The sequence below is a fragment of the Chlamydomonas reinhardtii genome, chromosome 9 (assembly GCF_000002595.2).
Source record: "Chlamydomonas reinhardtii strain CC-503 cw92 mt+ chromosome 9, whole genome shotgun sequence".
Lineage (NCBI taxonomy): Eukaryota > Viridiplantae > Chlorophyta > Chlorophyceae > Chlamydomonadales > Chlamydomonadaceae > Chlamydomonas > Chlamydomonas reinhardtii.
Genome location: NC_057012.1, coordinates 3,339,924 through 3,366,357, shown reverse-complemented (window position 1 = coordinate 3,366,357; position 26,434 = coordinate 3,339,924). Strand labels below are relative to the sequence as shown.

Below are 26,434 nucleotides of genomic sequence, written 5' to 3'. Positions count from 1 at the left end.
CGAAGCCCAAGCCTACTTCAAAGCACGCATAATGCACAACCACTTATTGCTAGTACTTGAATCCCCTAAGCGAACCCTAGGCCAGGTCACTCCGCAACCTTTCTCTTGCCTAAACGTTTTATTCAGGAGGCTCCTCGATTATTACACGTCTATTGCTGTATTTTCACATGCTGAACGCTGAGTAACCAGAGGTTGGCTGGAGGGCTTAGGTCAGGACCATGGGCAGCTCCGCGCAGTTTAGACCATGATTTTGCAACGGTGCCACCATGTGGCACACGCTCGTTCGCCAGCAGCCGGGGAGCCGGCGTCACGGCGGGGCGAAATGCGCGCGCTCACGTTTGTCCGCGTACTGCGCTGCCTCGCGGTCTTGCTTCTGGGCACTGGCTGCGACAGGGCAGCCTATGGGCAGCAGGTGTCCAGCGGGCAGGTCGCGTATGTTAGTTCCAGCAGCGAACTGTATGGGGCGTTGAGCACGAGCGCAGTGACCACCATTTACCTCACTCAGACCCTGCAACTCGTCAGCACCGACTGGCAGCAGCAGCTCAACGTCAGTAGAAATGTGTCGATTGAGGCGCACCCGACATTCCAGGCTATACGGGTCTATATCGCGTTCAACATGGGTGAGAGCGGGGTGGGTGCGGGCGGCGGGCTGCGGGCGGCTAGGACGCTGACGCCCTTCCACTACCCACGGGCAAGACATGGTCCTGCGTCACCAGGGGTTGCTATGGTCAGGCGCCATGTATCGTGTGTGATCAGCATCACGCCAGCGGTTGGGTTCAAAACCGTGTCACTCTTCTTACTCAACGGCCATCACGCCATCGTGCCTTGCAAGCCCCGCGCCCCGACACTCTCATTCAACTCCTGCCCCGCCTCGTGACGTGCAGGTAACCTGGCGGGCAGGGTTCGGCTGCTGCCAGGCTCACAGCTGTCCTTCCGGTGGCTGGAGCTGGTATCGTTTGTCGAGGAGATGGGGCTGGCGATGCTCCTGGTGGCAGCGTCGCCGGGCGCATGGGTGTCGTATGACCACACGGTGCTGCGGCGCCGCGCGGGCTTCAGCGGCTTGCGCTACCTGTCGGACATTCAAGCTTTGTCACGTATAAACAAGTCCGAGGGTCCGCAGGTCGCGTTCACGCTGCCGCGCTTCTGCTACAACGTGACCCGGGATGCGTCGCAGCAGTGCAGCACGGATTTGGTGAGACGGTGTCTGGGGCGGTCTTGGGCACTGAGTATGCGGTATTGTGCAGCCGGCTGCGGGCACCTTGGAACTTGCTGTAAGAAACAGTGAGGGAGGGAGGAAAAGTTGGGGGAACACAGCTGCCGCCACAATTTCAGTGGCTGGGCTAGGGCGTGAGTACCAGGCAGCGCCAGGCCTCCCCGTGCTGTCGCGGGACAACGGCCCCTCCCCACTCTGCAGCCTTCAAACGCGCACGACAGAACTAGAAGGATTGAACTGCGCACCATAAGTTATATTGCTCGCGCCATGTGCAGGTGTACGCAGTGGACGTGTCGGCGCAGCTGGGGCCCTCGGAGTCGTCGTTCTTCGCGAGCGGCGTGGCGCTGGGGCAGTACGTTATGACATTAAGGGAGAGCGCGCTGGTGACAGACCACTTGGTCAACCCAGAGTGCGTGCAATCGCTGTCGGAGGGGGCGTGCATATCGCAGCTGCTCAAGCTACTGGACATAGAGCCCGTGATTATCAAGACAAAGCCATCGGACAGCAACCTGGTCAAGGTGAGGACCCGTGGACACGGCAAAGTGCATGCATGCTAAGGGTGGGAATTGCAGCGAAGATTGTTTGAGCAGTGTTGGCTGAGCTGGCCGCATTGGCCTTGCACCCCGGTGGACGATTGCGCTAACCTGCGCCTATTTGCGCTCACGCGCACAGATTGTTGCATCGTTGGCAATTCTGGCGGTATCAGTGCTGCTGTTCCTTTACTTCCGGCGGCACTACAAGTCCTATCAGCAGCGGCGCGCACGGCGCATGCGGCGGCTGAAGGACGCGCTGGGCATGGGGCCGGAGGCGCACGGCATCATGTTCAACGGGCTGGACGGCGAGGAGCCAGATTGGCAAATTATGCCCATGCCGGTGAGGGAGGACGCGGCGAGGAGGGAACGCGGCTTGGAGGGGTCGCATGGACGGGGCTTTGGGAAAGCGGCGTGGCTGGAGGCGGATGGGGTGCATGTGCCGCGTGGGGCGCATGGCTCCTGTAAGCAACGGTGTTTGACCTCACCGTGCGGCTCTAGTTACATCGTTGGATGCGCCTGGCGCCCAGTTCAGAAGCTTGACACGCGCCCACTCGGCAGCTTAACACGCTTGCGTGTGCTTCCCTACCTGCCCTGCTCATTACGCGGCCGCGCAGGTTGGATACGCGGCGGACGAGCACGTGCCGGAGCCGCCCATGCACCAGGACTCCAACATACTCAACCTGATCAAGGACATTAGCAATCGCCCCAACCGCCGCATACCGGAGTACGGGGAGGGCGAGGAGGTGCGCATCGACGTTGACTGCCCCATCGCGGCCGAAGTGGGCTTGCGGATGTCAGAAGCAGCTGCCGAGGCGGCGGGCGGGCGAGTGAACGGAGGCGGCGTCAGCCGCGGGGAAGACGGCGGCCCTGCGATTCCAGCCGGCCGCATGCTGGCACCCCAGGACGGGTTAGGTCCTCTGCGCGGGGAGGGAGGGCCGCACCCCAGCACCGACAGCGCGGGCCATCCGAGCATGCTGCCTGGGCACGCGTCCATGGGCAGCCACGTCACTTCCCATCGCAGCGGCACCAGCAGCAAGAGCCGCGCGCAGGGCATTGCGGTCGGGATGGACTCGGGGCAGTTGCCAGTGATGCACGGCAGCGGTGGCGCTCAGGCGAGCACGGCGTCGCCCCGGCGAATGCCGCCGTCTATGGCACTCACAACCGCTGGCATGGAAGCGTTGTTGGTGACGCGGGCGGCGGCCGTGGGTGCCGTGGGCGGCAGCGGCGGGACAGGGAGACCGCCAGGCAGCGACGACCGCACCTCGAGTGTGCCGGTGGGCGGGCCATCTAACGCGACGATACAGGGTGCTGGCTCGTCCCCAGCAGGCACCGAAGCCACCACTACCGGCACGGCGACGCCGCCACTCCGAGCACCGGGCGCGCAGGAGGGAGCCGCGCTACCCGTGGCCACGGCCACGCCTGCGGACGCCAACCGCGCGGCGGTGCAGTTTGCAGCGGCGGACATCACGGAGCGCGTGATGAAGAGCAAGGACAGCGGCAGCGAGGGCCGCAACGGCGAGGAGGAGGCGGGCGGCAACCCGCAGGTGGCCAACCTGATGGACGAGCTGGAGGCGCTGCGGCGCGACATCATGAGTGGCATCAACGACACACAGCTGCAGATCATGAGCGTCGTGGGCTCGGGCGCGTTCGGCACTGTGAGTGCTGCGGGCGGGCGGTGGTGGGCGGGCAGGCGGCGCGAGTGGGGGTGTGCGGGCATGCGGGCGGGCGGGCTTAAGTGGCTGCGGTCCCCTCCTTAAAGTTGCTTTAACGGCGCTTTAGTATCTTGACTTCATGCGATGTTGTGGACTTGTGGTGTTGTTCTGCAGGTATATCGGGGCCAGTGGCAGGGCCTCGAGGTGGCGGTCAAGACCGTGGTCTTCTCGGCAAGCAGCGAAAACCGCAAGCGGGCGTTGCAAGAAGCAGCGCTGTGCCAGAGGTGAGTTGCCCGTACTGTGCTTTGCGTGAAGCGCGGGTCAGCGGTCGGCGCCTGGCAAGATGATACGTTGCCGTCGAGCGGGTGTCCGCTGACTTGAGTCTAGGTGGTGGACTGCGTTGCGCCTGCTGCGGTTGGACAGTTCTGTCGGCACTTAAGGCGAACCCTGCGCGAACTGCACATGGCCCTGCGCGAACTGCCGCGTTGGCGCTCGCCTGCTACGACGCGCTTTAGCTGCCGTTGGCAACATACGAGGGTTACTATCATGTGCCTGTTAGAGCTGTTAGGCAGTGATTTGCCACTTCCGGTATGAGCCCACGCTTTCGAACCCACTAGCTCCCTGTTACCCTCCTTCCCCTCGCGCATTCCTCGGCAGCATCAACCATCGGAACATCGTCGCCACCTATGCTGTGGACGTCCAGCCGCTGGGCGCGGTCACCACGCCGGTGCTCGCCAACCCCAACGCCCGCAACTCTACGCTGTCAAACCTGCTGGTGCGTGTCCCGGGATGCCATGGCTCAGTCCGTGAGCTGGTTGCCAAAAATAACCATGGCTCAAACATTGTATTGATACAATGTGCTGTGCCGCTTCATGGATGCAGGATTGGCGGTTATACATCGTGCAAGAGTACTGCGACGGAGGCCCATTGCGCAAAGTTGTGCAGTCGAGATATCTGCAGACCGACACCGGGCCTAACATGGTGCGTGTGGGGATATCGGCACCGCGTGCCCCCGCTCCCCGCCCCTCCCTTGTTGTTGTCACGCACACTCCGGAGGGTGCGTAATGCGTATGACGTAAGATGCTGGGCGGAAACCTGGTTCTGGCTTTGGGAGAAGGCTCGTCCTGCAGGTTTTAGCAACTCGTTGCCTTGCCCTGTTGCCGCTTGCCCCTATTGCAGCGGGTGATCTGCGAGGTGGCGCTGGAGCTGGCCCAGGCTCTCGCGCACCTGCACTCCAAGAATGTCATTCATGGCGGTGAGGCGCGCCGTGCTGCAAACACGCTCGCCCATCTGCTGTTCGTTCTCCACCAAGACCGTAACTCGTAGCTGCCTGTGCTCCTGCAGATTACGTTAACTGACGGCAGCTTCCCATCCTATATGTTCTCCACAGACCTCAACCCCAATAATGTGCTGCTCAAACGCGACTCGTCGTCGCCGATTGGCTTCCGCGTCAAGATGGCAGAGTGAGAGCTTCCCCGGGCTGGGCGCAGTCACGGCATCCCTGACACAGCCTTCCTGTGTACCATGTCACAGTTAATGCTGTCGCAGCTGCTGCTGAGCTTCTGACCTCTCTCACTTGCCGTGTGTTTGTGCCTGCCTGACGTTTGTTGCCGCCTGCAGCTTCGGCCTGAGCGTCATGGTGCCGCTGCAGAAGACGCACATGTCCAACCTGCGCCTGGGCACCCTGTACTACATAGCCCCGGAGACCTGCTTCAGGGTGGGTGAGGAGGGGTTGTAGATGCCAGCCCAAAAGTAAACCGAACCCAATGCAGCAGAAGAGCGAGGAGGAGAGCGTGGCCTATGCTTTAACAGGGGGCGGGAGTGGGCGGTTGACAGGGGGCGGGAGAGGGCGGTGGCAGGACAGGGCAACGGGCGGGGGCAGAGGTGGTGCGGAGCAGATTTGGTTGCATTATCGGATGCGGGTGAATTGGGGGTTGGCGTCGCTGGCGTGGCTGGCTTGCAAGAAGCATTGTATGGCGTGTATCACCTGGCGGCACGCGCTTTCCCTGATCTGCAGGGCCAGCTGGGCTACGCGGCAGACGTGTTCTCACTGGGCGTCATGCTGTGGTGAGCGGCGGCACACCGGCACACTGAAGCGCACCAAATGTTCAGGACTAGGGCTGCGTGCGAGCTAGGAGTGCGGGTAATGACTGCATGCACCGAGCTGTTTGCGGAACGTTGCCGCTGCTCGCAGGGAGCTGTATCACGGCCGGCTGGCGGGCACACGGACACCCACCGGCGAGCCGCGCTACCAGGTGCGGCTGAGGTTCCCACCGGTGCCGACTCCCTGCCAACCGCCGTGCACTTGTTGGGACATCGCATACCGTGTCAACGCGATGTCCTTCTGCAACCACCAACCGTGCGCCGGTGCTGCTTCCCCTCCATTCCGCCATCCCTATCCACTAAACCCTACGCCGCTGCTGCATCCCCTTCTTCTGCTGTCCCCCCCCCCCCCGCCTCCCGCCCCGGACCCTCAGCCCGACTTCCCGGACTTCCCTGCGGCCTGCCCCACCGACTACCGCAAGCTGGCGCACCGCTGCCTGCAGAAGCAGCCGCACAACCGCCTGCACTCCAGTCAGGTGGTGCAGCGGCTGCACGAGATGCTGGCGGCCTACCGCGCCGCTGGCACCCTGGGCCCACCGCTGCCGCCGCTGCCTGTGGGCGGGCCGGACGAGTACACGGCAGCCATGGGGCCAATGTTTGCCGGCACGCATGCCGTCAACACGCCCGCGGGCGACCCAACGCCCACGGAGGAACGAGATCGGCCGGCGGACGGGGCGGCGAACGGGCAGGAAATTGCGCCGGCGGAGTCGCCGCAAGCTGGGCAAGGCCAGCGGCGTTGATGAGGCGCGTGCGTGTAGTTGTCCATGCACATGGTTGCTGCGCGCAGGTTGTGTAAGCACGGGGGCATGGGATGTGGGTCACCAGTCCCAAACTGAGCCGGGGGAGGTGACGTCGTCGCTTCCGACCAGGCAGGGCATGTACCTGACATGGAGAGACGAGCGATCGTTGTACTTTGCATCATGGATAGGAATGACATGCACAACGCATTGAATGATACCCTTGTGGCTAGACTTGCGCGCGAGTGCGGTACATCTCACGCTCGGCAGAGTATTTGACATTACAAACGAGGCAGTTTGCGTGAAATCGGTGCGGTTGTGGTCTGATGAGTGGTGGGATGTGTGCATTGCGGACTTTGCGCATCCAGCCTGGGATTGCTGAAGCGGAGCACTGGGGCCAGCGGTGCAGTATGACAACTACGGAGCATACTAGTATATTATGCTGACGTTGGCTGGGGGATAGTTATGTTTGTTGCGACGTTACGAGTGTGTCAGTTATGCTGCGCGTACTGACTAGCATATCATGCTTGAAGGGACGGTGTTGCAGGTGCTGCATGCCGCATGCACGTCGCGGCGGTACAGACACGACGGAGCAGCGCAATTGATAGTTACAACCAATGATTGTGACCGCCATGAAGGCCATTTACGTCACAAAAGGACTACCATAGGCAATGCATGTGGAACAGACGGACGGCAGGAGGAAGGGGGCTTCACAATGGGTTGTGCGCATTGGGAGTGGCTCTGGGAGTCTTGAGCTCCGCAAAGATTAGCATTTATGGCTGTGGGAGCACTAATACGTCTGTAGGGCTGCTTGTCGATCGGGGTTTGAAAGGGGGGATTGGTACGGGGAAGCGCGCTGCGCGCATGGATTCGGGCTTTGCTTGATGTCGGCCTTGGCTGCGGCGTATGTATGCCTTGCCGCTGACGGCCTTGAGACCCTTTAAGACCTCCCTTGGTAAAAGTCGCAATTTGAAATGCTGCGCAGAGTGCGCATGGGTGCCTTGTGCGCCGTTGCATCGTGGCCTTACTTGCCTGCCTGCTGTTGCTACTAAGACATGTGATGACCAGAAGCTCAAGAGTTTGATGATAATGTTGTATCGTTGTTGGGTTTCTGCAGTTATTATGTTACAACACGGTGTTCCTGCTGCTTATCTGCCATTTCCGCCTGCACCGTCGCCAACTGGTCTCCTCCCTCGTCTCCTATACGTCAGGTAGTTATGCGCTATCGCCTGTGGCCTGCCGCGCTGCTGTGCGTCTTTGACGTGCCCCGTCTCCCTTAGGGTACGGCGGTACCGATCAAGAGCCTTGACATAGAACTTGAGTGCGGAGAAACTTGACAGGAGTGCGCAACGTCATGCGGTAGGGGGCCGCTGGGCTGTTGGCTGGGGCCCGGGGCACGTGGATGCTCACGACGACACCACGACACACCTTTACTAGTCACTGTGTACGTGCTAACTTGCGCATTTACGCCGTATTCACTTATAAATGTGAGTGATAGATTGTGACATCAATACGACTCATAAAAGCATTACGTTCAGCTCACACAGGCACCGCCCGCCATGTGTCCAGCCACGTCCCGCTGTCAAGCACAAGCACTGCAGGGCGCAGGTAACAAACCAAAGCAGCAATGAATCCCACACACACCGTGCCATGATATGCTCGCCAACAAAGACCGCAAACCAGACACCGGCAGGTCTCACCCTGTGTGAGTTGACACTGTAAGTCAACGGCCTCGGACCCCTCCGCCGCTCGCAGTCACACACTCACACGCCATCGACCACACAGCTTCCGCCTACAGCTCCTGTCTACATCCCCCGCTGCCGTTTCGTGGACGGCGATGCCGCTCGGGCTTCCTCTCCCGGCTTACGCTTCACACACCCCGGTGACGGCAGCGGCGCTGCCCCTGCCGCCTCCACCGACACCCGAGCCGCCTCCTCGGCCCCCACGCGCCTGCTGTCCAGCTCCGCACCCGACACCCGAGCCAGCTCCTCCAACCCACCCAAGGCGTCATCGCAACTCCCACCACTGCCCGCCGACCTCTGCTCCTGCTCGCTGCCCGCACCCGCCGGCCCCTCAGCCGCGCCACACCGCTGCCCAGCCGCGCCGTCCGCCAAACCTAACTGCCAGTCACCCCGTAAGGACGCGGCTGCGGCTGCCTCCCCGCCCACGCCTCCGCTCATAACGGCAATCAGCCCCTCCAGCCCCGCCGCCTGCAGCGCCTGGCTTCCTAGCCAGCTGCCGCCACCCTCCACGTCAGCACCTGACCACAACCGTAGGAGGTCCGCCCCAGAAGCTACTAGACTGTGCACATTGCCGGACATCGTGCCCACGCCTGCTTCCGCCCCGTCGCCTCCTGGCGCCCACGCGTCTCGTCGCTGCCACCTGCGCGCCTGCTGCCCAGGCAAGGGCTGCTGTCCCCGCGCTGAAGTCTGCGCCCGTGTCTGGTGCGGCTGTACCGGTGGTGGCGGCGGCGCCGCACGTCTCCGCCGCCGCCACAGCTCCTCCGCCAGCTCCACAAAGCCTTGCGCCTCCGCGCGCTGCAACAACGCATCCGCTGCAGGCCCCAGGCAGCTGCCGCCGCTGGTCTCTACAGCAGCTGTTGCCGCAGCCGGGCCTGACTCGCCCGCCACAGCTTCTCGGCACCCCCTTCCGCCGCCGGCGCCACGGCCGTCGGTAGCAGCTGCGGCGCTGGCACACGCCATGCCGGCAGCGGCAGTGGCCGCTGATCGTGCCGCCGCTGATGACACGAGCGCCCCGCCGCTGTCAGCCCACCGCAACAGCGCCCGGCCCGCTGCGCGGCTAAGCTCCGGCAGCAGCAGCTGATCTGCCAGAGCCGCCACGGACCACAGGAGCTCCAGATGCCGATCCCCATCACTACCATCACCGATAGTCTCGGGAGCAACCGGGCTGAAGCTGGCGGGCAGAGCCGCGTCGATTGCACAGCCGGATCCAACGGCGGCCCCGCCCGGGACTTCAGCGGCCCCAGCCGCCGACCTGACGGCGACCCGACGTGCGCGGCGGCGGTGGCCGTGCGCTTCTCGCTGTTGCGCCAGATCAATCAGGTGCTGCTGCCGCTCTTGCTGCTGCTGCCCTGAGGCGCCTGCGCCAAATACCGGATTCGCTTCTGCGGATTGCGGCGCGGCGGGAAGCGGCAGCAACTGGTGATGCGCCGGCAGCGGCAGCGGCGCCGCCAGCTGGTGATGCGAAGGCAGCGGCAGCAGCTGGTCTGTTTGGCCGGTGTACAAATGCCGCAGCACCAGCATCAAGGCATCGGGCTGCGCCTCCAGCATTGACAGCAGCCTGCGCCGCCGCATGCCCCCGCCGCCGGCACCCGACCCGCCAGCCCCACCATCAACGCCGCTGCCGCTGCCGCCGCCGCCGCCAGATGCATCGGCGAATCCCGATCCCGCCGCCAGCAGGGGCCTGAAGTAGTCGCACCGCGCCGCCAGCACGCCGCAATGCGCAGCCAGCACCTCCCCGCCCGCCGCCACCAGCCACACATCCGCGGTGCCGTCGCTGCCGTCATCGCCGCTCCCTGCCCCCGGCCCAGCTCCCGGCAACACCTCCTGCCCCCGCAGCACCACCGCCGGGGACGGCTGACAGCTCAGCAGCAGAGCACCCAGATCCGCGGCAAGGCTACGAACTCGCGGCCCTGAACCGCCTCCACATTCTCCTCCTCCGCCTCCGCCTTCTTCACCTTCGCCTGGGCGTCCTCCGCTGCTATCAGCACTGGTGAGGGCGGCCTCCGCCGCCGCCAGGGCCGTCATGGGCGCCGGCGGCGGCGTCAGCCCCAACCGCATCAGGACCACCTCGCAGCCGCCAGAGCCCCCGCCCAACCCGCCTCCAGCGCTGCCGCCGCCGCCGCCGCCGCCACCATCCTGCAGCACCGCCAGCACGCCTCCAGGCAGCACAAGGGGGCTGCGCCACGCGGCGTCCTCCGCCGTCACCAGCGTCTCAATGCGCGCCGCTGCTGCCCTGGCCCCACCATCCCCACCGCCACCACCAAACGCGTCAGCGGACAGCTGCAGCCGCAGCCGCCGCACGCAGCTCCTTGGCGCCACGCCACGCCGCCGCGAGCACTGCGCCATCACTTGCTCCAGCACCAACCACTCGCCGCGCCGGCCGCACGCCGCCAGCCCCACCACCCCCGCCAGCGTCGCCGCCTCCGCGCCGCCGTCTCGCTGCGGCCCCAGCCGCCGCGCCTCCGCATCCCCCACGCCGCCCAGCAGCAGCCGCGGCTCTCCATCCCAGCAGTGGCCCCAGGCCCAGGGCTGGTGCGGCCGCTGGCTGCGGCGGTGGCTGCCGGGCGCGGCGGCGATGGCTGGGGGCAGGGATGTGGCGGAGGCGTCGGCGCCTGCGAGCGCGGGCACGGCGTAGAGCTCTGTGCCGGTGGCGACCAGCAGGCAGAGGTGGTGTGGGTCGTAGGCGAGGGCGGTGACGGGCTCTGAAAAGGCGCAGAGCCGCTGGCAAGCCGGCGCCTGGGCAGCGTCAGCGGCGGCGGCGGCAGGAGCGTCTGCGGCGGCGGCGTGGCTGCCGCCGTGGGTGATGCTGTGCCCCCGGCATTTTGCCACGTCCAGATGAAATAGGTCTGAGCCGTTGACAACCACCCACACGGATCCCGAGCCGGAGGTGGCGACGCAGGTGAAGCTCACCGCCTCGTCGGTCTCTGGGCTGTCCGGAGCTGCCGCCCCGCCAGCGACTGCTGCCTCTGCAGGCCCTGCCGAGATGAGGCGATGCCGTGCGTCGCTCGTGTGCTGCACTCGCTGTTGCCGGAGGAATGTCGCCGAGTGCAATAGCGGCGCAACGCGGCCGCTGGTGCACACGCGCAGCAGGTCAGAGCTGCCTCCGACCGCCACAAGCAGGCAGCCCAGATAGCTGTCCCAGACCGCAGTAAAGTTGTATTCATAGTCGTCTGATTCGATGCAGTATTTTCTCCCGGTGTGCGTGGAAAAAGGCGTCTCGGTTGGAACACTATTCTCGTCGCCGAGGACCTCCAGACTGCTACGCCCCAATAATACTGTGTCAGTTTCATCTCGCAAATTTCGTCTGACTGGCAGGCGACAAAGGCAGAGCGCGTCGGCGGTCGCTGGCCGTGCCTCCGCCAACAGGCTAACCTCCACACGGCCGCGGGACATCCCTTGCGCAGGTGTTAACTCATTGGTGCGACTTTCTTGTGACTTCTAACTTGTTGATGCTATTAGGGGAGTGCTGGCTGGGCCAATACTGGTCCAGGCGCTAACCCTCCAGAAGAGAAGAGCTGTAGAGGGGCGGGGCCATAACCACCGTACTCATGTTGGAAGCTTAAAAGCTTCCATCCGCATCCATGCTCCCTCCTCCCCTCGTGCCACCGCACAAGCACATCCTTACATTGCCCTGTCCTCCAACGGCACAGGTAGGACTAGCAGTCCCTCGCTCCGTGCTGCCGTACACGCCATGCATTGAAGTCGTGTGGACCAGACCCCACACGCATGCGCACCCACACGCCTGCGCTGCATGCGCGCGCGTCCCAGGTCACGCCTGCTGCGACCGCAGCTCTGCAACTCTGCAACTCCCCACTCCACCTACCCCTGCCGCCACCTTCCTGTCCCCTGCCTCCTGCACCTCCGTCTCCACCTCCATCGCCATGCTGCTCCTGCCCCGCCGCCTCCCCCTCCCTCCCCCCCCCTCCCCCTCCCTCCCCCCTCCTTCCCTACACCTCTGCCGGTATCTCCATGTCCTCCAGCTCCGGCAGCGGGAAGCGCAGGATGGCCGCAATGCCGCTCAGCTGGTTCAGCTGCTCGCCCGACACATGCATGGCCGAGAACACCTGAGCAGGGGTCAGGCGGCCGGGGGCTAGGGGTCGGGGTCGGGGGTGTGGGTGTGGGGAGCAACGGTAGGTGACAGGGCCGGTGGAAGCCCACTGACAGGCTTGGTGGCAGTACCCGCAACCCGCTCTCATGCACACAACACTGCACATACACACATACATACGAGGCCCCCGCGCCCCTGCCCCCTACCACTTCCCTTACTAACCATGAATGTAACCCCCACCCCCACCTGCCCCCATCCCTCGCCCCTCCCCCCCCCCTCAGCTGCCACCCCGCCTCACCAGTGCCTCTCCGCCCGCCTCCCGCACTCCCTCCACCAGCTCCGCGAACTTGCGCCGCTTCTCCACGTGGTTGATCCGGAACAGCGAGTCGCTGATCAGCAGCACCTGGATGGCGCCTGCAGGGTGTGTGTGTGTGTATGTGTGTGTGTGTGTGTGTGTGTGTACATTCATGACTGATTTGTGAAAATGGCGGGGTTGTAGCCAACTTAAGCAACAGCCGCGCACTCAGTACTCACCCAGCTCTGCCGCTGCGAAGACGTGGCCGGGGCCGTAGAAGGCGCGGGTTGCGTCCGTTGCCAACAGGTCGTAAAAGTCCTAACAGAGGTGGTGGCAAAGAAACCGCATTGCGAATTGCGTCACATAATCCAAAGGCATGGTGGGGCGGCGTGCATGGAAGTATGCATGCGAGCGAGGTACAAAATGTTCACTGTAAGAAGCACCTCACGTTCACGCGCGCACGCACCTGCAGGGCGGTGACCTCGCGCGCGGCCTTGGTGTCCTTGATGCGCGAAGCAATGGTGGGGCACGACAGCACCTCCTGTGCGCGTGGGCATGCATACAAATGGATCTCGAACTCGCTGCCGACTGCGGGCACTGTGCACCATACTGCACCACCTACTAGCTGCGAGGAGCGAACCGCGGCCCTTTGTGTCGGACATGGGACCCCGATAGCGTTTGCCACCCCCCACATGATGCGGCGCCGTGTCATCATCAAAGCCATACACCTCCCCAAACGCCCTAGCCGGGTTCGCCAGCGCACCGCTCGCACAGCCCGTCGCCACTCCTACAGCCCAGCGAGGCCGCTGCTGCCGCCCCCGCCTCCCCCACCCACCTTGAGGCTGTGCTTGTAGGCGGACGAAGCGGACGCCAGCACAATCTTTTCCTTGTTCTCAATCAGCGGCCTGGGAAGGTACGGTGGCGAGCATGAACCTTGAGCTGCTCTGTTCTTCGAAGTCAGGCTTCGCTGTGGCAGGCCACACACATCTTCGACTGCTCATCCGCATGCACCCGCAGCCGCACCCGATGGCGTGTCGTCCGTCCTGCACGCACCTGACCTCCCTCCGCACCGCCTCCTGCTCCAGGTGCTCCTTGAACTGGTCCTTGGCGAAGCCCGGGCCTAGGCGCAGCACGCGTGTGAGGCAAGGCGTCATGAGCCAGCGAGTCAGCCAGCGCGGGGCAGTGCATAACACCGGCAGCCCCTTGCCAGGCCCCTCTGGCCTTGAACACCCCTCCGGCTCTGCCCAGCGCCTCCAGCTCTGTCCCTACGCCGGCCTCTGAGCCTGCCGCCGCTCCTAGCCGCACGCACGCACACGAGCACGCATACGCACACACGCACACATGTACGCGCAGCTACGCGCCTGCGAGTCCACACGCACCTGCGATGACCAGGCACTTGACGACGCCGAAGTCCACATGCCGCACCACCGCAGTGAACACGTGGTCCAGGAAGCGCGTCCAGGCCTGCAGGCGGTGGGGCGGAGGTTGGGCACAAGAAGGGCTGGCCCGCATTAGCGCTGGGTGCATTGCCAGTACGAGACGACCGCAAAACTCCAACCTGCCACCCCAGCTGCCGCCGCCGTGCGGTCCCTATGACCCGACCCGCCCCCACCCTGGGGCCTCTGACCCCCCAACCCATCGTGGATGGCCACAACTTCGCTTTTTCACAATGGATCATGAAACGACGCCACCCCACCGAAGCGGCCCCCACCTTGTCGTACCCTGCCGCCGCGGCGCCGCGCTTGCGGGGCAGGTTGGCCTCCACGCGGGCTCGCACTAGCGTGGTGCTACCGCCCACCAGGCACACGTGCGCCAGGCCCTCCGTGATGAGCACCGCGGCCAGGTCGGCGGACAGAGACACGTCAGTGGCCTGCGCGGGGGAGAGGGAGCTGCGTAGTCAGGGAAGAGAAGGGAGAGGAGTCGGAGGGAGGCAGGCGCGTTGCGTGAGGACAGTACTTCGGGCACGCGCGGTGGCAGCACTGGGTATCGGTACTTGGGTTCTTGACTGGACATCGCTTTACCGCGAGCGGGCAACATACTTAGGCGCGCGGGCAACGCATCGTACCTGCCGCACGCGCTCAATATCCAATGCGTCCCAAGCCGCCTGCGGAGTAGCACACAAACCAGACTTTATGGCCGGGCGTCATCGCTGGCTGCCAACGCCACGCTGTCCGTGTCCCGCCCTTTGCACCAACCCAGCCCGTGTGTCCCTGGTGCCAGCAGGCAGCAGGTTTCCCTCGCACCTTTTTGAGCGTGAATGCTCGTCCCAGCTCCAATTCCAACGAGTGGTAGGCTCCAAGCTTGATGTGCTCCGACTCGGTCAAGTTGCGGCCCTTGATGCGGATGACGCCTCCTGAGGCCGAAGCAGCGGAGCCAAGCAGCGATAGCGGGCGGTGCATCGGCGATGGGTTGCATGGCATGAGCACAAGCAACGGAGGAGCTGCGCATGAAGGACAGGGAGGAGGCCGCACGCGACCTCCAGGGGCGGGCCCCCGCTGCCCGCCGCCCCACCGCCTCCCTGGCCGCCACTTTCCGCCCGCCTTCCCCGCCGCTGCCTCCCTGCCCCTCACCCTCCGCGTCGAACTCGATGGCCGCCACCTCCAGTGTGAGTTTGAGCTTGAGGCGCTCCGTGTCTGCCCCCGTGCCCTTGTCCACCTGCAAGCCCGGGGCGGGCATTCGTGCGTGAAAAAGCAAAGCGAAAAGACAGTGTATGCGACGCAGCAATGCGACGCGACGCGTACGCGTACGTGTGTGTGTATGTGTGTGTATGTGTGTGTGTATGTATGTGTGTGTGCACGGGGTTGGAGATGCTCTGGCAAACCGTGGCAGCTAAGTGGCGGGGCACGGGCGCACGCGCCGCTCCAGCCATCAAACAAAGCGCGCATAGGCGCCCATGGTGGTGGCCCCAAGCCTGCCGCCTACGCCACTCCTCTGCCCCCCGCCCTGCGCCTCACCTGCACCTTGCGGAAGGTGGTGGCGGTGATGTGGTCGCCCTCACGCACCAGGTTGAACGTGTGCCACATGTCCTCGGCTGCAGTGGCCGGCGGTGATCAGGGGGCGGTATGGGGCGGCAGGATGGGGTTGGAGCCGCACGTACATGTGTGACAATGCAACGCTGTGCGCTGCAGGGCATGCTGCGCATGATCGGACACAACCCCAGCACCCGACACTGGGCATCACGTCGTCGCGGCTCACCCTCCTCCGGTAGCAGCTTGACGAAGCCCTCCGCTCCCTTGGCGAATCCTTCTGCTAGCAGCTTCATCTTTTTGTGTTATATGACCCGGAATGCAGTGTGCCAGGCAACGGTGTGTGCTATTGCTGCCTGTACGCTACGCTGTGCTCCGCTTCGCGCTGTGCTCCGCTACGGTGTGCGAAGTCGTCCGATGCCCTGGCGCCGCCTGCTGTGTACGTCCACACCTACTGTGCAGCCTCTACTACTGTGCCATCACCAGGCGATATGATCCGAGGCCCTAGGCTGCTGGGCCAGTACCCTCCCTCCCACTGCGTTAGGGGAGGCGTCTAGTTGGCGGGGTAGCTGAGGACCACCACCCAGTACAGCGCCGCGGACACAAAGGCGATGAAGGCCAGAAGCGAAAGATACAGTCCGGTGGCGCCGAGCGGGAAGTCCTCGGCGAGGGACTTCTGTTTGCGAGGCGCCTTGCGCGCCTGGTTGGCAACACGCTGCAGCGGGGAAGAACGGCGAGCAGGTGAGATGGCGAGGCACGTTGAGCGTGGGGGCAGGTCACCTGGTCACGGCTGGGCAAGCGCGAAGCAATCCCGACGCCGCAACAGGAAGCGCATCGTCAACACACCAACTTGCTTCATAGCTGCAAAGCCCCAGCCAACTCGCCGCAAGTCGCGCGCAGCTCTACGCCCCAAGCCCCACCTTCTCGCCCTTGTATGTCTCAAACTTCTCACGATCTCCCTTGACCTTACGGTCGGCCGAAGCAGCTGTCCCGCGAGTGACTTGGTCTAAAAGGACGGTGCAAGTAGCGGTGAGGAACGCGGTCGTCAAGCAGGAGCGTCAGGGCATCAGTCCAGTAGTGATTATTCTTGAATACATAAAAAATAATGCTGGTGCCGATCAGCTCAGAGCAGTTGTGACGCATTCGGGAGCCCAAGACAGCGACCAAATGGGCCTTGTTGAACGCTGAGCTACAATCAGGCTAAGGGGAAAACCTGTTGAAGTCGCACGGGCCCTTCCACACGCGTGCACGCGAGTGAGCTTCACGGCATGGCATGCCCCCTCGACCTCGACGCCGTGTCTCGTTTCTGAGACAATGCACTCCCGGCTCACCCTTGCTACCCTTTCCAGTGATAGCCATTAGGAAGTCCTGGTCAGCGGCGCGAGGGTAGCGTGGCAAGCTGGTTCAAGAAGTTGGACTGTTGCTGTAAGTGTCGGGGCGTCAGATCTAGCTGTTTTTCCAATAACCAAGTATGCTTATGTAAAGTGTAGAATGTATATGGTCAGTGTAATAGGACAGGAGAGGAGCGGGCTCGTGGGTTTCACGGTTTCTGCCATTGCGACACGTTCCACCATGCGTGCAGGAGTGCACTGCGTCCGTATACTGCCAAGTCATTCCGCCTAAGTTGAGTCGCCACCTCGCCTACTAAACGCTTCACCTGCAGAGCCTGGCAATTGATGTAACACAGGCACAGACGTAAGCTCACGCCATCCTTCCAGAGTTCCAGCGCCTGCCCCCGTCGTGTTCAGAGCATACACGCGCATTAATATGAACGCCCGTGCAGCCGTTGCACTTTGCGAGTGGATGGATACCCATGGTATTCACGCACGTTCGCACTGTACGGCACATCCTAGACCGTGGCTAGGTTGGACCAAGTATGCGTGCTTTACCTCACCGCGCACCGTCCGATTGGGCGCATGCCTGGCTCAGTGCATCAGCTTGCTCCGCTTTCCAATACATACATCGCGATGCCGAACACAGAGGCACTGATCAGACCAGCACGCCATCGCAGTTTCATGTGCTGCCACATCTACCTGCGTTCGTGTTGCCGCCAAAGCCACCTTCGCCTCTTGCTACCACTACCAGCCCTACTACCGGTACCCGCCTGCCTCGCAACCTAGCTTGGCCCCTAACCTACTCTGTCACACTCTCACCTCAAGGCAGGAACGCAATTTTCCCTGTGAACGTGGCCTCAAGCTCTCCCAACGCCATCACCCGCACGCGTGCCTGCCTGTCGCCCGACCCATAGCTGATGTACACGGTGCCGTTAGCGCTCATGAAGAAACCCGCCACGTACGTCACGTGCGCCTTGGCGGCGTGGTGCTCGTTGCGATAGAATGTGAGCGGCAGCTCATCGGAAATGGCGGTGATCGCGAACGGCGGCTCGGGCTGGAACTGGTAGGCGAAGTGCCGGTACAGCTTCATCTTTTTCTTGGGCTTGCCGTTCCGGCTGACCGGCGCTAGCAGCTCGATGTGGTGCATGATGCCCATGTAGTAGGGCTTGCCGTCGCGCGCCAGCTTGGCGTCCACTCGGATCACGGGTGGCCCGCCATGGATGCTGTGGCCCTCGAACTTGGCGAACAACGCGGGCGCGCCGGTCGTCTCGTGCGCCACCTTGCAGGCGCCGCTGGGTGCGCACTCCAGCACGCGGTGCGGCTGCACCATGTGTGTCACGTGCAGCGCCTCGCGCCCGCTGGCCGGGTCCGTGTACGGCCACGGCATCCAGTTCTGCGAAGGAGCAGGGGCGTGGCGGGGACGGGGATGGGGACAGGGGCAAGGTGCAGGGATACCGTAGGTATGGTACACGGTGGTGGCGGGGAACCTGACAGGCAGGGCGCAGCGGACGAATCAGGCCACATCCATCCCGAGGGCGTGGAGTGAGTTGCTGAGGGTGTTGGGCGGGGAGTTGTATGTGCTGTGGACACAGGCACCAAGTCATGGTGCTCCGCAGCCACTACCAGTAAACCAACAGCGGATAGTCATTTGGGGCCGTGCACGTGTCACCGTGCTTCCGTCCGGCCATGGCATGCTGTGCATACAATGCCGGTGCCATTGCCAGCCGATGTCGCGAGCTGCCCAGCAGGCAGCACTCGCGTGTTACGGTGGCTCTGAGCCTGGCCGGCAGTCACCTAAGCCTGGCTCCCGCATGTCCCCTTCCACACACGTAGCGGGCACCAGATCTTGCCTATGGTGCATTCAGACACACGCACGCGCACTTGTGCTCACCTTTTCCATGATCCATTTGGCATCCTTGGGGTAGGAGTAGCCGCTTTCTATGAACAGCCGCAGCGGCTGCTGCAGCCGCCACTCGCCCACTGTGGCCTCCGGCCGGATCATGGCAATCCACTGGTCGTACACCACCGTGCTGCTGCAGTACGGGCCAGCTCCGGGTACCTTCTGCGGCTTCCGACCGAAGATGGCGTATGAGCCTTTCCCTGGCCACACCCACACCTTCACATCACCCAGGCCCGTTGTGTCGGTTTTGCCGTCTCGTACGTTGGCGTCAAACTCACACTCGAGGTACGGCTCCTGCCAGGGGTTGTACGGCTGGCATCGCAGCCTCTTCAGATCGTCCAGCTCGCCGATGCACATGTACAGGTGGTTAACCCAAAATGTCTTGCCCTTCGTTTTGCGGAACGTGGTGCGCTTGAGCGCGGAGAGGAAGCGGTCACCGTGAATGACCAGCGAGGGATTGTAGGTGGGATCGAGTTTGGTCCAGGACAGCTCCACATCGTGAAGCGCCTGTGCTGGCCAGAGCCCAAGCACACCCACCGCCGACGCCACGGCAAGGGCAAAGAACGGCGCCAGCCAACCCCGCTTGCCCGCTGCCACGGGTATGCCGCGGGACAAACGCGTGCCACTGTCTGCAGATGCTACGGCTCCCTTGCGCAGCGCTGACTCCTGAGTGGAAGACATTTGCAAGCTACAGTTGTGCGCGGGATGAGTGTACCAGTTCTTGCTTGGCCATGACTAGAGCAGCTGAGTGGCTCAGATCAGGGCCAGACTTATTCCTTGTCTTTATACTTGCATTGCAGTCTGCGGCAAAGCAGTTGCGCCGAGCTGTCAGAAGCGCAACTTAAACACCGAGTATACGCGTGTTGTGTTCGCTGAGTCTTTATACTCGAACTTAATCTTACGAAGACACCCGCAAGACAAGTCGTCAGTGGTGGCGCTCGCATCCGGGATTCCGGGCAGCCAGCCGCGCCCATCGCCCCTCGTTACCCCAAGCCTGCCAGGCAGCCACCCACGCTTGGTCCCCATCCGCAGCCCGGCCTTCCCCGCCGGCTAGCAGATGCCCCTGAGTAACGAATGAGATTAAATTCTGTTTGTGCAGAAGTCTGACGAGTTGGGGCCTCAGTGGCTTTGCCGCGTACAACTCGCCGGCCGTCGCTCCTTTACCGCAAACGTCCTGACTGCCATGCTCTGACTCCCATTCACCCCTTGCCTCCCAGTGACTACGTTCAGGCGGAATACCACATGCCTAACCCACACGCATTATGCACCTGTGTGCATCTGGCACACGGTACTAACACGCAACTTCGACCATGTTGCAATAGTGACACCAAATATGCGTACAATTTAACTTTGGTCATTGCTTGTATAATGCAGCACTTGCTGCTTACTTTACGTTGCACAGTAAACCGAGGTCGGGTCGTTTGAAGAATGTGAGTCTTCGGCTGGTTCAGGCTTGCTGGTGAAGCGTAACTCATGTGCATGGCAATGAATTTGGTGTGCAGACGGCGCGTTTGCGGGGCCAGCTAGCCGGGCGGGTTGGGACGCCTCGACGATGCTTGATGTCCTAAAGTCCACAGATGTCCTGTTTAAATGCTCATGTTTATTACGTTAAATGGCCTCTTTGTCTCTGCAGGAGGCCGGTTGGGGGCGTCACCGTTGGGCGGACTCGCGCGCTACCGTCTTCACAGACAGCCTAAATGGATCTCCAGCATCCGTTATTACATGACGGGGCAGCTGGCATCCCGGCCACGCCGCACAACGAGGCGATGACAGCGGCGACGGGTCCCAGGACGTCCCTCGACACAGCCGTCCCCACATCCCAGAAGCAGCTGCCTGTTCTTGATGACTCTCTTGTTTGCGGAGGAGCGCATTCGGTCGTGGAGAACGGACCGCAGCTGAACCCGAGTTCGCTGCGAGGGAAGCGCAGTCGAGCCGAGCAGGACGAGGGCCTACTGCTGGGCGAGAGCCGGAGCAGTTGTAGACGCTTGGAGCAACAAGCCGGGCAGGCTGCGGATACCTCACAACACCATGCCGCTTCAGAAACAACGGGCGCCTCAACTCCGAAGTTTTTAACGTCGGCGGGTGCTGTTGCGGGAGCACCTACTGCCCATATAGGCCGGTGTACGCAGACGGTGGAAATCCAGGAGGGAGGCCTGTCGGGCCTTCCAGCAGGCGACCAACGGGTCCTCGCGGCGCCGACAGCTGGCTCTCCAGCGGCGGCCCCCGCCCAGCTGCAGGCGGCACGCCTGTTAGCTAGCCTGCCGCTGGTGCCGCCTGCAACAGCGGCTCTGCTGCAGCCAAATGCGCTCCACCGGCACTCCGGCTCATTTTTAATCGAGACGGAAAACTGTGCCGGGGCGGAACCACGCTGCCGGGTGGGCGCGCACACCGGAGGCGAGGGCAGCGGAGCAGCGGTGAGCCCGGGCCTCCCGCACAGCGGCTCTGACCGCTCTTTTTACCCATCCGCCAGCGGCAGTGGCAGTGGGCGCAGCTTCTGTAGGGATGATGCCAGCCAGGGTGCGGATGTCGCAGGGGCGGCAGTGCCGCCCCGCAGCAGCAGCGGCACAGGCAGCGATGGCAGGACGGCCAGTGATGCGGGTCGAGGCAGCGGGAGTGGGAGCGGCAGCGGTGCAGGCAGCCGCGGAGGCAGTGGCAACGGGAGCGGGAGCGGGAGCGCCAACGCTGCCGCCGCAGCTGCTGGACAGCTGCTTCAGCCGCATCAGCATCCCCAGCATCACCCTCAGCAGCAACAGCAGCAGCGGCAGCAGCAGCAGCAGGCTGCGCATCCGCACACCAGCATAAACACAATCGGCACCGCGGCCACCATGTCTTGCGGGCCAGCGCAATCCGCGCCACTGGCGGCAGCGCTGCACAGCAGCTGGCGCGCCGGGGGTGGCCCCGACAGCACAGCTGCTCCGGCGCAAGCATGTTTCGCTGCCGCCGGGGCCGGCCGGGGCTCGGGCCCACCCTGTGCGGCGCAAGGTGCTGCGGCCACAGACGGCAACGACCCCCGAACGCTCGAGCACGCGGATTTGGATGAGCAGCTGGATACCGTACTGGCGACCACGGCGGGCTCGGTGCTGGACATGGCGTCGACACAGCTGGGGGCGGCGCTGCCGCAGGGCGTCAGCGCGCGGCTGAAGAAGCGCATCCGCATCATCCAGCCCATCAGCAGGGCCTGGGAGGAGGAGACATTTCGGACGCCTAGCGGGACTGGTGGCGGCGGCGGTGGCTGTGGCGGCGACCACGGTGATGGCGATGCGGCCGCCGGCGACATGGGCGGCAGTGGAGGCAGTGGTAGTGGTGGTGCGGCGGCGGCGGGCCATGGGGCAGGCGCGGCGGCGGCAGGGGCCGCGACGTCTACAGACTGTGGCATATGTCGCCAGGACTCATCAGCTTCCGGACGCACGGTGCAGGGCAAGGCGCCGGCGCTCACGCCGCTTCGCGCTACCGGCACGGCGCGGCCTGCCAGCAGCGCGGCGGGGCTGGAGGGCCGCGGCGCGGCGCCGGCAGCAGCGGTCACAGCGGGCATGGCAGCGACGGCAGCCGCAGTGGGTGCGGCGCGCACCGGCGATGCGGCAGCTGCGCTGGTGCAGTGCCACAGAGCCTGCTCGCAGGACGGCTCACGCCTGGCCATGGACCTCCAAGCCACATTGTCGGGCCGCGCGGCAGGGGCCATGGCAAGTGCCGGCACAGCGCCCGCAGCCGGTGACGGGCCGGCCTCAGACACGGTGTCTCTGGACCTACTGGCGGCCGCAGCAGCGGATGAAAGCGCGGCAGCGACGGCGGTCCGGCGGCCGTTAGGTGCCTGCCCGAAGCAGGAAGACCTCATGCTGCTACCAACCGAACTGGAGGCGCCTGCGCTCGCAGATGTTGACATGGCTGAGTGCTCGCCCTTCGGCCTCGGAGTGAGCGGCGTGTTACCGGGCCTGGCACATCCTGGCGGCGCTAGGGCAGGCGACGTCAGCACGCTGCTGCACCTGCCCAGCACTCGTGCCGCAGCTGCGGCGCGCATGCCGCCACCCCGCCAGCATAGCGGCGAAGCAACGCCGGGCAGCAAAGCTGCCGGGGGGCCTCCTGGAGCCCCTGGGAAGACCCTGCAGGGCGCGGATGCCTTTGGCTTTGCCTCGGTGTTTCTCCCTCCTCATCCGTCTAATGCACTTCGGAACGGCTCCTTTGACAGCCCCAAGCATGGCGACAAGCCCGCCGGCCCCGCCGCTGCAGGCGCAGGAGGCCCCCAGGCCACCATGCAGCTGCGGCCGCCCCCGCCTGCCGTTGCAGCCGCACCTGCGGCTAGCTGCGGGCTTGCGCAAGCTGCTGCGAACGGGGACGCATCTGTCGCAGCCGGTGCGGCGCACAGCATGGGCCACTTACTCCGCGGGGCACCGACAGCAGGGGCTGGAGGCAGTCAGGCATTTGGTGACGCGAGCGGGGCGATCGGCTGTGGAGCCATGCGTGGGCCGGCCTCGTCAGGGGCCCTACCGACCGGCCCTGGCTCGGTCAGCGCAGCGACGGCGATGGACGCCCTGCCTAGCGTGTGCCCGCCCTCCGCTGTTCCCGCGTCGACGGGTGCGGCAACCGCGGCGGCGGCTCCGGCCAACCGGCCCACGGCGTTGGGTCCAGGTGACCCGCTGCGGCTGTTGCACCAACAGCCGCCGGCGTGCCTGGGCAGGGTCCAGGGCGAGCTGACGCTCCTGTACCAATGGTGAGTTTTGTGGCGCGCTGCCTTTGGCTTGCTAGCTCCTGCAGTGCCTTTCGCGGCGGTAGCCCAGCGCCGCCGTGCCGACGTGCAGGTGTCGGGATCGGCATGTTGAGATCAGGGCGCACGAGCTTTGTCGCCAGGGAGTGCGGGGGAGAGTGGTAGCGGCTTACGACGCGCCTATCACGAGTGTCGCCAGGGAGTGCGGGGGAGAGTGGTAGCGGCTTACGACGCGCCTATCACGTGTCTGCTGCCATACACCTGACCGTGTACCATCAACCTGCCTGTGTCCGTATGTAGGTACGTGGCAAACAAAACCGTGTACCTGGACCAGGCGCGGCAGCAGCTGCAGCGCGTGGAGTCACTGACGGCGCAGGCCGTGTCCAACGCGGCCGCCGTCGCCGCGGCCGCCGCCACCAGCGGTGGGCCGCATGCGGCAGGCGACGCCGCCATTGCCCTGTCCTCCGCAGCCATGGCGAGGGCGGAGAGCTCGGAGGCCATCCGCGCCTTTGAGACGGCGCTGCAGATCATGCGCGTGTGCAGCAAAGTGGAGCAGCAGTCCGTAGCCGTGGGCGGCGGGCTGCCGCAGCAGCAGCAGCCGCACCCGCTGCTGCACCCGCAGGCCATACCACAGCCGCCGCGGCCGCTGCTGCCTCTGGGCGTGCCACTCGCAGCCTGGCAGGCGGACGTGGCCGCGGCGGCGGCCGCCGGCGGCGGAGGCGGCATGCCGCCTTTGCATTTCCGCCAGCCCATGACGGGGCAAGAATCCAGGGAGTCAGCCGACTTGGCGATGGCGCTGGCGGCATCCCAGCAGCAGCAGCAGCAGCCGACAGGAGGCTATACAGCAGCTGGTGTGCCGCCAAGCCCGTGGGCAGCCATGGCGCCGGGTCCGGAGGCCGCGCTGGCTGTCGCAGCGGCCCTAGTTGGCGCCTCCGGACTGGGCGGCAGGGCAAAGGACGGGAAAGCAAGGAGCGCTGGAGCCGCGGAGGCGGCTCGCCTGCCGCAGCTTCCGTTGCTGGTTCCTCCCGGCGGCCTCGGGTCGCCGCAACAACCGTCGCCGCGGGGTCTGCCGCTGAAGCTGAACCACACGTGCGCGGCTGCAGCTGACGCGCTGGCTCCCGCAACACTGGCTGCGCTAGGTACAGAGATGGCGGCGCTCAGTGGGCCGCCCGCTGCGGCGGCGTCGGCACCGCTGCTGGCGACACTGCCGAATACGGGACTGCCGGCAGCGGCCCACCCAGGCGGTCGCGCCAAGGCGTGACAAGGTAATCAGCCGCTCATGCAGAACCTGAGCTCGGAGGTTTGTTACTAACCGCCAGTATGGGATCCTCCTATGTGTGATTGGGACATTGCCGGAGGAGGAAGCTGCAGAAAAGCACAGGCTTGCGGTTAAGAGCAGTGACCAAGCATAGGAATTGTTCTGTCTCCTGGCGGCACTACTCCAGTCCGACATTGCGGTGTTGTTTGTTTGTGTTGTGTTGTGGCAGAGGCAGCCGTACGTTGCTGTTGCGGCCGTACCTGCCTGCTGCTGTGCATCTTCTTTGCATCTACCCGATATCCGCTATCATTATGCGCGGCTCTAGCTTCCATCGCACTTGCTAGCGCATGGACGGCTTGCACGGGTGGCACGCATTCATAAGTTGCATTACGCTTGGTGAGGTCACTGAGCTTGGAGCGAAGGTGTTACCACATGTTTTTTTTTCGGATTCGCGCCTACGGGGGGCTCAAGGCCCTGGCAAGAGCATGTTGCGATTCGCGGCACTTGGCGGTTGTATGCGATACACCTTACCGTGTCAAGGCCATCTACCGGAGGGCTATGAAAAGGCCGCCTGGATAATTGCACCGTTTTGCTAGGAAGGTATCTCTTGGGGCGCATGACAATGATTCGCATGGCTGAGTTTGAAGGTTGTTGCCGTTTGTGTACGCGCGCACGTGTGCTTGTGATATCAAAAGATTTGTGGCGTTGTGCGTTGTCGCTGGTGACAGTGGGCGCGTTGGTCTCGTACTCGGCGGCTGTGCAGGGGGTGTTTGTTTTCGCATCTACATGTGTTGTTGAGGGGATATTGGGAGATACTTGTTCTGAATACATAGGCAAACCAGGCACTTGTACGCGACTGGCGAGTGCCAGTGGGTCTGCCAGCGCCTTCAAGAACTATGCTGTACAGAGAAGCTGCATGCAACGCAACCGAAACAAGCAAGGCCTGAACTTTGTGCTGGGGGTTGTTGGTTAAACATGTCACCACTAAGCATCTTATGCTAGGCTGTGATGGATGGGGTCAGCGTTTCCACGTACAATGGTTGGTGTGAGACTGTGTGAGCGGTGCAAATCAACGAAGACATCCAGTAGCGGCTCAGATGAAGAGTTGCAGGAAAGTTGCGGAAAACTTGCGGGCGACGTCAGATTGTCCACCTGTTATGTGGGTCCGAAGATTGGTGGTGCGTCATGAAACGCCTCTCGCACGCTGGTTTGTGTCTTTCAATGGCGAGGATACATTTGTGTTCAAGGGGGGCGCATGCTCCCGGGTAAGGTGTTGAGGGGCGTGGGGTTGTGGCCGAGGGTTTGCTGGCACATGTCTTGCAACCTAGGCATGCATGCCGAGAGGGGCTGCAAACACTGGGGAACCCAACGCATGCTGGGTATAGGTACGAGGTTTGCCAAAGGATGTCTGCTGGTCGCTCACGGAACTCGCTCACGGTACTTGTGAAGCGCGTGGCGTGTAGTGTGCCAGTACAGTAGGGGCAACACTCGAAGGAGTCAGATTGCCTGCACATACGCATCAACATGAGATGTAGTCGACCATCAGACACGCCCCTCAGCCAATCCTGGCGTAATCGCGGCTTCTGGGTGCACGTCCCCCGCGCGCTTTGTACAGGTGCTCCAGCAGTCGAGCCAGCTCCAGGATGCACAGGCAACTGCATGGACACTCTCCTGTGGAAGACGTGCAAGGCCGTACGCCGACACAGAGGAAGCAGGACAGGGAGCTGCGCAGGGAGGCTGTCTTGCTGGCACGGGAGATCGCTACTGTGCCTGGGTGGCCAACTGTAGCAGGAACGCCGTAAAAGGACTTGATGACGAGCTGGGGCTACCTTTTAGAGTAGGGACTTACGCGCCGTCAGGCCTTCCTCCCACACCAACGCCTTCGCGCATTGGGCGCATTGGATGGCCAGGCGGTGGGACGCAAACGAATCACAATGTACGACACCGTACAATA

At 63.7% G+C, this 26,434-nt stretch overlaps 6 protein-coding genes across 6 annotated transcripts; 2 read left to right on the top strand and 4 right to left on the bottom strand.

The window, feature by feature from the left end:
* The first annotated feature begins 39 nt into the window (after positions 1–39).
* CHLRE_09g388689v5 (uncharacterized protein) lies at positions 40–7,725 on the top strand. Its single transcript, XM_043065478.1, has 14 exons — positions 40–620; positions 885–1,192; positions 1,489–1,731; positions 1,886–2,086; positions 2,361–3,401; positions 3,573–3,682; positions 4,056–4,173; positions 4,281–4,379; positions 4,578–4,653; positions 4,789–4,861; positions 5,019–5,115; positions 5,416–5,465; positions 5,593–5,653; positions 5,876–7,725. The coding sequence occupies exons 1-14, from the start codon at positions 323–325 to the stop codon at positions 6,239–6,241; spliced, it is 3,141 nt and encodes a 1,046-aa protein (XP_042921097.1). The 5' UTR covers positions 40–322; the 3' UTR covers positions 6,242–7,725.
* A 2-nt stretch (positions 7,726–7,727) lies between these two features.
* CHLRE_09g388652v5 (uncharacterized protein) lies at positions 7,728–11,419 on the bottom strand. The gene has a single exon (XM_043065477.1). It carries the CDS (start codon positions 11,371–11,373, stop codon positions 8,044–8,046), a length of 3,330 nt encoding a protein of 1,109 aa, XP_042921096.1. The 5' UTR covers positions 11,374–11,419; the 3' UTR covers positions 7,728–8,043.
* Positions 11,420–11,527: 108 nt separating this feature from the next.
* On the bottom strand, positions 11,528–15,469 carry CHLRE_09g388615v5 (uncharacterized protein). The gene is made up of 13 exons (XM_043065475.1): positions 15,435–15,469; positions 15,278–15,354; positions 14,894–14,978; positions 14,567–14,676; positions 14,389–14,427; positions 14,035–14,193; positions 13,703–13,787; positions 13,377–13,443; positions 13,159–13,228; positions 12,790–12,864; positions 12,563–12,641; positions 12,327–12,442; positions 11,528–12,044 (listed from the first exon to the last, which is right to left on the bottom strand). The coding sequence occupies exons 1-13, from the start codon at positions 15,454–15,456 to the stop codon at positions 11,928–11,930; spliced, it is 1,101 nt and encodes a 366-aa protein (XP_042921095.1). The 5' UTR covers positions 15,457–15,469; the 3' UTR covers positions 11,528–11,927.
* Positions 15,470–15,517: 48 nt separating this feature from the next.
* On the bottom strand, positions 15,518–16,769 carry CHLRE_09g388578v5 (uncharacterized protein). Its single transcript, XM_043065473.1, has 3 exons — positions 16,621–16,769; positions 16,210–16,295; positions 15,518–16,004 (listed from the first exon to the last, which is right to left on the bottom strand). Exons 1-3 carry the CDS (start codon positions 16,646–16,648, stop codon positions 15,843–15,845), a joined length of 276 nt encoding a protein of 91 aa, XP_042921094.1. The 5' UTR covers positions 16,649–16,769; the 3' UTR covers positions 15,518–15,842.
* Positions 16,770–16,817: 48 nt separating this feature from the next.
* On the bottom strand, positions 16,818–19,419 carry CHLRE_09g388541v5 (uncharacterized protein). The gene is made up of 2 exons (XM_001694869.2): positions 18,515–19,419; positions 16,818–18,016 (listed from the first exon to the last, which is right to left on the bottom strand). Exons 1-2 carry the CDS (start codon positions 19,202–19,204, stop codon positions 17,444–17,446), a joined length of 1,263 nt encoding a protein of 420 aa, XP_001694921.1. The 5' UTR covers positions 19,205–19,419; the 3' UTR covers positions 16,818–17,443.
* A 449-nt stretch (positions 19,420–19,868) lies between these two features.
* CHLRE_09g388504v5 (uncharacterized protein) lies at positions 19,869–26,324 on the top strand. Its single transcript, XM_043065471.1, has 2 exons — positions 19,869–23,228; positions 23,523–26,324. Exons 1-2 carry the CDS (start codon positions 20,221–20,223, stop codon positions 24,481–24,483), a joined length of 3,969 nt encoding a protein of 1,322 aa, XP_042921093.1. The 5' UTR covers positions 19,869–20,220; the 3' UTR covers positions 24,484–26,324.
* Positions 26,325–26,434: the final 110 nt, after the last annotated feature.